This window comes from Penaeus japonicus, unplaced genomic scaffold (assembly GCF_977035675.1).
Source record: "Penaeus japonicus unplaced genomic scaffold, GWHDUDI00000001_assembly GWHDUDI00000014, whole genome shotgun sequence".
In the NCBI taxonomy this organism is placed as follows: Eukaryota; Metazoa; Arthropoda; class Malacostraca; order Decapoda; family Penaeidae; genus Penaeus; species Penaeus japonicus.
In genome coordinates this window covers 25,501,398-25,511,833 of record NW_028234416.1, presented here as the reverse complement: position 1 = coordinate 25,511,833, position 10,436 = coordinate 25,501,398, and the positions used below count along the sequence as shown (strand labels likewise).

Here is a 10,436-nt window from a genome sequence, read left to right as displayed (position 1 = left end):
CACTTTGTTTAGAAACCCTCATATAGGAATGAAAAAAGTAATGAAAGTATGACAGATTAGTAATGCATAAAGAAATATGTTGAATGTAAAAGTTTTATATGATATTATCTACCTTTTTCCTAAAGTCATCTGTTTTAATATATATATCTACAGAGATACACAACATATAGAGATAACATATATAGTATGTACAAAAGAAAAAGAAAGAAGGAGATGAAGTTAACTCATCCATAACAAGCATTTGAGGCGTTAGGTCACTTTTCTATTGCATTTTTCTTTTTCTTTTGGAAATTATTATTTATTCTTTCAGGTAGAATGACCTATTACACCAAATGCTAATTAGTGTCATTTTGCATGTCTAGAAAATAATAGAAGACCCACACATCTTGATCCATTAACAATGGGTGATAAGACATCACGTCAAGTGGTGGCAGCGTCAACCGCTAGGGAGAGATATTTCGTCAAGGCTATCCTCCTGGATCGGGCGTATAGTGCTTGGCTGCGGTCAGTGCAGGCGAAAATAATGAGGCGTTAGACTTACACACTTGAAATATCCCGGTGTTTCACCTATTTGCAGCCAAAACAGCGCTGTCATTAATGGGTTAAGATGCCCAACCCAGGTCGAACATCTTAACCCACTCACGACGGGGGCATTCCAGCCTTGCATGTCACAATGCCGGGGCTTTTGAACGCTTAGGCCTAAATCAATTAAATAACTGGCACCATGTTGTGCCACCCGGCCACCGGGCTTTTGAATGAGCGGTAAAGTAGTGTACCACCTGTCCAGAGAGGGTTAAGATGTGGCCCATTTGGGATGGGTTAAAAATTAAATAGCAAAATAGGATAAAAAGGAGTGAGTGCAGTATTGAAAAAAGGGAGGGTGGGCAGTTAGAAAAAAAATAAGAGCAAACCAAGAAGAAATCACCAGACAATGGAAGAAAATATAAGATTTGCTTGATGGTAGGATTTTAAAATTACATATGTTGACTAAGATATTGATCACTGTTAATCATGTTAACCCATTAACTGCTAAGGTGACTATATGGTCACCAAAATCTTTGCATATTTGAAAATACTATCACAACTTTGTTGCAGAGCTAGACAGAATATAATAGGATTTAACATGTTCATCATAGATCTCTCTCACTTACACTGGCAGAAATTTATTGATAAAGACAAACAGTAAAGCTGAAAGACAGAAATAAATGAAGAGTAAACAAAACCAATGGAATATTGCTTTGAAATTTTCCACGTAAGTAATTCATCAAGACTTTTTTTTCTTGCAGTCGACAGAAGTATCAGGACTTGCCACCAGAAGAACTTTAAGTTTGACACAGTATTGTTTGAAGAGAAACTGGACTGATGTCAGTGCATCCATAAGGGAACTAAAAGTGTTTTTGGCTATTACTGCAATTTCTGTTTTTTAATTAAGGCAATGCATAGGACTCTGAGTGATAATTCAAACAAAAAGATGTATCAAGAAAACTATTGATAATCATGGAAAACATTATTTTCTTAAAAGATAGATCAATGAATACAGTGTCTATTATTATATAGTTCTAAAGAAATATGATCCCGATATAAAGGAAACTATTAGTTAACTTCAAAATATATTCTGATTTGCTACAAAACCCATTTTTTTGTACCTGTATTCAACTAAGATAACTATATGGTCACTAGCCACATCATCAAATATATGAGTTTTCTTAACTTTTTTACATTAATGTTATATATCTCTAAACATAGCAGCTTTTAAGATTTCATGAAAATCTAAAAGATTTTCTTTTTTCTGGGACATAATGGGTTAACATACATCCTTCTTCCCAGTCAATTATGCTAAAATATATAATGAGTGTGTACTTCTAAATTATCATTAACCCGTTGCCAACGGGGCTATTTTTGCTCTAAATGGTCAAAACGCCGGGATATTCTAACGCATAAGCCTAACGCCTTGGAATTCTCGGCCGCTCTATCCGCGGGCGAACACTGTACACCCGATCACCCGGCTCATCGGCCTAAATATATCGTCCCCGGCTTCTAACCGAAAAACCACTAGATGTGATATCTTGTCACCTGTCGTTAATGGGTTGAGTCTTAATTCTCAGTCTTTAACCCATTCATGATGGATGATATCAAATCTCATCAAGGAATATTTTCCCCACGACAGACATCTTATCACGTCATGAAATTTTGCTGTATATACACATTGTATATAGTTATATATATACACATTTTTCTTTACTTTTTATGGGGAAATAATAGAAAACCTCTTTGTCACCCCCTAGAAGAGGGTGGGTGAAAATTGAGAGAGAGCCTTGCACTGGTTGAAGGTGCATGTGCTTGCTATATTGCAAGCAGGAATAGGATTAGGCAAATATCAGCCCCAACATTACTGGGTTAAATTGCATCACCATAATGTTCCTGTTGTGTATATTCTAAAGCACAAAAGGCATGCTTATGCATCTTCATTATGTAGTGTTGATTTTACAAGATTAAGTTGAAATAGATGACTCACTCTAACTTGATAACATTTTCTAAAAAAAATAGCTTTGGAATAATTGCTTAATAGGTATATTAATTTTAACCTATTCCAAATGGACATCAGGATGTACATTAAATGTTATGATAGTCACATTGCTAGCTATAGAGCTAGTACTGCAAGATCAAGTTAAACCCATATCTTAAGATTTTTGGAAAAAGTTCACTGGGCTAGAGTGTACAGCTGGGAGTTAGGAGAATCCATTTTCCTTACCCCTCTGGGGTTTCAATGGTATCTGCAGCATAGGAAATATTCCATCCTGAAGGCCAATTTATTCAGTAGGGATCCCATCCACAATGGGTTAATGGCTAGATCATATTTTTGTAAATAAAGAGAATCTGAAACTAAAGGTACAGGGCTTTAGTTGTGGCTATAACATTTACTGGTGTGAGCTCTTCGTATTAACCCATTGCGTACGGGTGTCATGACATACATGACGTAGGAGCTTTGGCCTGACGACGGGCGTCATGACGTACATGACGTTCGGGGATTTTGGAAAACTATGCTATTTTATTGTGCTATGAAAAAGGAATGAGTGATGATGGCTACTGCAGTCATAATTACTATAATTACCATAATACCATGCTACCTTAACGTCCAAAACCTAGATGGCACCACTTTTTCCTAGCACCAGCATGAGAGAGAGCCTTGAATGGCACCCATCCACAGTCTCTAGCAAGCACTGTCTCTATAGAGCGATGGCACACACTAAGTTGATGAACCCTTGCTCTAAAGTACCGCCGATGAAGGATGTGCAGGCAGAACGAGAAGAGGAAGGTGACTCAATCCATACCCAGTGTCTAAAATGTGCTCCTGTGCCAATATGGATGCCTTTCACTGTGGCACTCACAGTCACAAGCACAGGTTTCATTCCTCTTCCCTACCTCTTCTTGTTATCTTTATTGTAGGGGGTTATATGTTTCGTATTCGTTCATGACAGCACAAAAATACGAAAAAATAAAGTTGCCTTTTGTCCTCCCATAAAACAGCAATACTTCTATCACATTGAGTATAAAGAAAATAATAAGCTAATATGGATAATATACTACAATTTTAGTCAACTGCAACACTGATAGAGCCTGTCATATGGCACATATAAGTCTCTAAACTCAATAAAACACAAAAAAATAAAACACAAAAACCGCTCTAGTTTTACAATGAATGACTGAAAGAGAGTGGGATGATTCAAATTATATTGCTTCAAGCGATCTCTTCTCTAAAATGAAACCTATCCTGGAGGTTGGGCAAGCAAATTTATCTCCGTCTGCAATGGGTTAACATCATAATGAGTGTACATAGACGATAACTCTCTTCCAAATCTCAATGAATAATCCTATATTTTCATTCATTTTTTATTCATTATTGTAGTTGTGAACCTCTTACATTTTTTTTCTTTTTTCAATACAGACTTGAAAGACTGGTGATGAATTTCACTGTATATCCACAGACAAGTAAAACATTTGAAATGTTCATAGCATAACATTCCAGGGCTTGAGTGTCTCTTATTTCCTCCATGGATTGGACTGATGTTAAGATATTTAGAAAAAACTGTATTTCTTTGGCAATAATTTTTATTATGTTTTGACCTTATCTTCTCTGATTTGATTATGAGGCATTTATAAAGGATTTGAAATTTGTTAAGCTTTATCTATTGTACTAAACCATATGTCCTTATGATGTGCTTTCACTTTTATGATATTGCTTAATTTCTTGTCAGTTTACCTTGCATGAGAATGCTGACGTTTACTTGTATTACAATTTGATGAATGATTTTATGGTTATTAAAGTTACTTTTGTCTGGTTATTATTGCTGATGATAGTGAGAATACCTTCTCCAGATTTTTTACTCCATTTTTCTTTTTTTTCTCTTTTATCAAGGTATATTTTCATATGGTTATTTGTTATATTGTGTGGTACTACCCATTTTTCCATTCCCTACACTGGACCTAAGTAATATCGCCTCGGGGACGTCACACTGGTGTGTCACCCCATCATCAGGCACTTTTTGCTGTGTCACCCCTTTGTCATTGGGTTAATAAGAGGCTTCCAGCTACTTAGGGAGAAAGCTATGATTTGGATTGAAGTAAAAATGAGAAAAAAAGAGATATTCTTTTCTTAGAAATGTTACATATGTATGAGCGAACTGTTAGATTACTTTTTTTTTTTTATTATTATATGTACCCGTTTTCAATTTCTATTGTTGGTTGTGTATTTCATGTGACAAGTTACAGATTAATTTAACTTACATTCTGTTGAACCAACATGAGGCATCCTCACACCACTTCTCAAGTGAAAGAAAGAGATAAGCACCAGAAATGGTGTGGTTACTCATCTCTTGACATTATCCTGAAGGGATTCTGCATGAATGACATGCAGAATGTCTTTGACAGGATCCAAGCCAATTATATATATATATAGAGAGAGAGAGAGAGAGAGAGAGAGAGAGAGAGAGAGAGAGAGAGAGAGAGAGAGAGAGAGAGAGAGAGAGAGAGAGAGAGAGAGAGAGAGAGAGAGAGAGAGAGAGAGAGAGAGAGAGAGAGAGAGAGAGAGAGAGAGAGAGAGAGAGAGAGAGAAGAGAGAGAGAGAGAGAGAGAGAGAGAGAGAGAGAGAGAGAGAGAGAGAGAGAGAGAGAGAGAGAGAGTGAGTGAGAGTGTGTGTGTGTGTGCGCGCGCGCGCGTGTGTATGTGTGCACTTGTGCATGTGTGTGAGAGAGTCAATGTGTGCATGAGCCAGCACAATTGCGATGTGTGAGTGTGTTGTATGTCTGTCTGCAGGGGAGTGAGTTATAGAGACATTTGTTGAACACATAGACTTCTCTATTACTGTAAATTCAACATATTGAAAGAATTATTACTTATTCTCTTAGGGAAAAAACAGAGTAAACAAGTTTTTATTTATTTATTTTGTTCTTTACTTATAAGTTGTATGATAGTTGAACTGGAGATATTTATGGTCAAGAATATCACTTCTTATATGGTGGTTAAATTTACATTTATTTACCATTCATTTCCAATGAAAAGGAAACTGTCATCCATACTGGTATAAAAGTTTACAAAAGGCTATTGGATATGCAAAATGAACAGTGATATAAAATGAGAGACAAAGATGAGAAAAAAAATGTTCCCCACATAACATAACTATAATTTATATACATGTTCAGTTGCATACACATACAGATGCACTCTCAGAAGAAAAATACTAATTATCCCACTCAATGTACATGATTTCATGTGCTCAGCATAGTGCAACAAAATTCAAAAGCTTTAAATATTTTTAAAAAGATATATATATATATATATATATATATATTTATATATATATATATATATATATTATATATATATATATATATATATATGTATATATTATATATATATATATATATATATATATATATATATATATATATATATATATATATATATAATATATATATATATATATATATATATATATATATATATATATATATATATATTATATATATATATATATATATATATATATATATATATATATATATATATATATATATATATATATATATATATTATATATATATATATATATATATATATTATATATATATATATTATATATTATATATATATATATATATATATATATATATATATATAATGATTATAAAAATAATGTTATGATTAAAAGAAGGAAAAAAGTCAGCATGAAAGAAACTACTACACCCAATTCTGCACCTTTGAATTATTATCTTCCTATTACTCATTTAACAGTAACATTGATGAGAAATATGAGAATTCAAAAGCAAATCACTACTAAGTCTTCAGTAAAATTGCTCATTTGCTTCTTTAAAATATATTTATTTTTATCTGTACACATTAAGTTGCGTAAGCCACCTGCAAAAGCCTATATACAAAACATACAAACATAACCAAGTTCATGAAGTGTTGCTGTGACACACTATATTATATTTAATGTACATAAGATGCTTAAAAAGATCTCATCCCCTTTCATCATTATTCCTAAATATTGGTAAAATATAGTTTGCTTTGAAAGGTTAAATTTCTTTAGCAATCAATTCTAAGTGACCCAGTCTTGTTAGATGACAGGCCAATTCAAAGGATAGATAAATTAAGCAATAACAATTAGTTACTCTTCATGTCCAGCATATATAAGATGAGATTTAAATAATGGCAAGTTCACAGATCTTTAAGAGAATTTCAGAAGTTCACCTGTTAGCAGTCGGTCAACTTAAATATTTAAGGTACCTGCATTACACTGGTATTTGAAACAAATTGGTATTTCAAATTACAGATTTGTTGTGCTCAAGCTATCTTTACATAGAGTTCAGCAATACACCATATCTGTCATTCTATCTTCTTTTAGCACAATTGTAGTTAATTTCTTTAAATCAATCACTAATCTTAAACTGAACTTTTCTTCAATTAATTTCCTTTACGGGAAAGGATGTAAGTACACAAACCATGTCATACTAAAACGCAATGTCAGTACAGGGTTCTCTGTAATCAAATTTACCAGATTTTTATGAAGTTTAATGCATCATACACTGTTGACTAGGTTATAGGAGCGTTACTGCTTAACAAATCAAAATTAATATATGCCTTATGACAATTATATTTCATTTCGTACTGTCAAGTATGCATTCCAGGTTATACTTAACATAAGCATGGGTATTCCAAGTATGTATGATTTTATATATAATGAATGTACATGTATACAAATATGTATATACCTAATCACATATGTATGTATGTATAGATATATGTATGAAAGTATGTAGATATGAACACACATACATACATAGGCCAGTAACAGGCACTAATGGTTAGTCAATTAACACACCACAAATTTCTTTGTTCTTCATGCTGTCCTATCCCAGAATAATTTTTATGTTTTTTAGGGTTCTGTTTTCTTCATCCCTTAGAGAGCACAAGTTTTCCTAAAACCTGCATTAACTGCTGTCATGAGTTGTTGTTTTTTTTTATTCATGAGATTGTAGACCTGCTGACACATTACACATAACAAACCACAACATCCAATTTTACTCTATGCATGATCCATCCAACCAATCCACCATGATGAACATAATACAAAATGAGGTAATTTTACTTTTTTAGGGTGGACACTTTGCTAAAAATATCACATTTATATTTTGCAAGAATATATGAGAAAGTAACTAAATATGAAAGACATACTATGTTAGTACACTGTTACTAAAAAAGGAAATTATGCAAGGCTTAACCACCTTAAAAATATTGCAATAACGTCTGCTCCATCTTCGGCCAGATTTGGGCATACATGATTCTATATTATAAAAATACTGTACAACAACTTGCCTATCCTTAAAATTACACCAATTCCTCATTCTCACTAGTACACACAATCCATGCAGCTATTACACATTCCACAAATCTTTAAATAAATTTAAAATTTTACTTCACATCAGATGTAAAAATAAAAATATTAAATCAAACAGGAATGAATATATAGTCCAACAAAGCCCCTAAAACGCATTCTTTTGTTTCCAATGGAATGAAGAAGCAGGGCATCTTTCACAATACCTGCAATAATATTCTTGCATCCATTTGGGCCTTGAATAGAAATGCATCATCCTAATTGAAAATAACATTAGATTGAGGGAAAATTACATAGGTACATCTATATATGTGGAACTTTCAATTTAAAAGTTCACTGATGTTTGGTACTTTTGTTTCTAGTTTTTCTTCTTTTTGTTAAATAAATGCACATTTCCACAATGTATGATATAAACTCTTGGCTAGCTTTTCTTTCTGATGTAAGTCCTACACCATTTTCATTGCACTGGAGAGTTCTTGTTTTGGGTAGTTTTGGAGCGTGGACTTAATCACCGATTTCCTAGCTACAAATTATTTTTTTTATATGCATTTTAGCATATTCATATAATTTCTTGATAAAAAAGTGTTCATTTTCAACTTGGCCTATCACATATAGAACATCTTTCTCTTCCAATCTTGGCACAAATCTCCTTTCTCCAGCAGAAAAAAACACATAGCCAATCTTCTTCTTCTCCTCAGCACATAGCTTGAAACTTGCATTTAGCTGTTGCCAACTGGCACTAAAGCAATAAAATGAAACTGCACCTTGGCCACTTACATGTGTGTTCATGAGCATTGGAAAGTGACTTTAAGGATATGTAATAGAAGATAAAACTGTTAAAATGCTCACATTAATTACAAGGTTTGTGAGAATTTCAAAGGTACATACTATGAAAATATCTTTCACAACATTTACACATATATTTTCTCTTAGTTTCGTATGTGCCCTGTGTAATTTCATTTCTTGTTTTACATTATTTGGACTGCAAATGAAAAACGAACATATTTCTACTGCATCATCAATGATAAACTCTGTTACAAAATAATATGGATGAGTACATTTCATACTTCAACTATTTTTCAAATATTTTGGAAGATAATTAATTAGACAATCTTATGAGATTCATATTTTCTGGTATTTATGAAACACAATTTACTTTGATCACTTATAATTGCCTATGTTGAAATGAATCTTTCTATTATATATGTGTATACTATACATGTCCGTACATTCATGTTTACTTCACAGTTTCTTTCCTTTCATTCAACGTCAACCAATCATTTCTATCACAGAACTATGCCTCTACCTCACTTTTGGCTTTTTCCTCCTGCAGCTCCTGCTCCTGCTCCTGCTCCTGCTCCTTCTCTTTCTCCTCCTCCTCCTCTCCTTCCTTCTTTGTTTCCACCTGCTCTTTGTCATCCTCTGACTGAAGATATTCCTTCTTAGCCTTAATGTGGTTGGTGATGATATCTGAATAATATTCTCCAAAGACATTTCTGTTGTGTGTCACCAGACGGAGCAAAGTGCCACAGATGTTTGCCAGCTCTTCCTGCAGAGTTGAGAGTCCGGGAGGCATCTGTACTGGGCGGGCTGTGGTGGAACTCAGCAACGTGCCAATAAATTCCATTGCTCTCTTCACTGTTGGGAGAAAATTAAATTAGTTCCTTCTAGACTAAAGGAATTAGAGGAAAGAACATCCCTACCAAAGGATTACCGTTTATGATAAGCACAAAGAATATAATTAAAATCACAATAAATAATATGATAAAGCTGAGAATAAATATACTATTCAAATTTGGATCTGTTCAAAAACAATGATAACCTTACAAATATGATAGATGCAAACCAGATATTAGGACAGTGGTGAATTGCAATCCCAACACTTACTTATAAGAGCTCTAATGCGATGATCTTGGCTCTTGATCTCTAGGACTTGTGACTTTAGAGCAACTTTTGCTGATGACGGTAGAGGTGGCTTCTCATTCTCATTCAGGTGATCCTCAACTTCCTTCACCACTTGTTCAGCAATATTATCCATCACTGCCATTGTCTCACTGCAATGTTCAAAGTATAGGAATAAATAAACAAATAAAAACAGCATTTAATTGAACTATGTATAAACTACTATAAAGGGAAACAAGAAAAAAATTAGCTAAAACAAAGCTGTCTCCCATGATTAAAAATGTAATAACTGGTTTCTTTTATTTAAACATAGTATCACTCTCAGGGCAGCATAAAGGTCTACTACTGCCTTAGGCACAGCCCAATAATGATGGTCCTTTGGTATATCTCATATGACAAATGATATTGTGAGTAATTAAAAGATTGTTGAAAATATAAAGTACAAATTATACAAATTTGCTGCTCTTACAATATAATACTAGGCCCATTCTGGTATTCCATGAAATTCAATGCCTACAATTAGAAAATGTGTACACTTTGGCAGCCCCCCTCCTTTGGTGCTCATTGCATGTATATATTTTACTTAATGGATTATCTACACCTGCATGTATTCTTTGAGAAGTTAAAAGTCTGATCATTT

At 33.4% G+C, this 10,436-nt stretch overlaps 1 protein-coding gene across 6 annotated transcripts in view; it reads right to left on the bottom strand.

Moving 5' to 3' along the window:
- Positions 1 to 6,357: 6,357 nt before the first annotated feature.
- LOC122256019 (T-complex protein 11-like protein 1) overlaps positions 6,358 to 10,436 on the bottom strand; it is a 26,934-nt gene continuing 22,855 nt past the window's right edge. For all 6 annotated transcript variants that reach the window (XM_043020437.2, XM_086544116.1, XM_086544115.1 and 3 more), the window contains 2 exons: positions 9,782 to 9,948; positions 6,358 to 9,532 (listed from right to left, as the gene is read on the bottom strand). In XM_043020437.2, the coding sequence (XP_042876371.2) occupies positions 9,189 to 9,532; positions 9,782 to 9,948 (511 nt within the window). In that variant the 3' untranslated portion in view covers positions 6,358 to 9,188. The remainder of the gene's footprint in view (positions 9,533 to 9,781; positions 9,949 to 10,436) is intronic.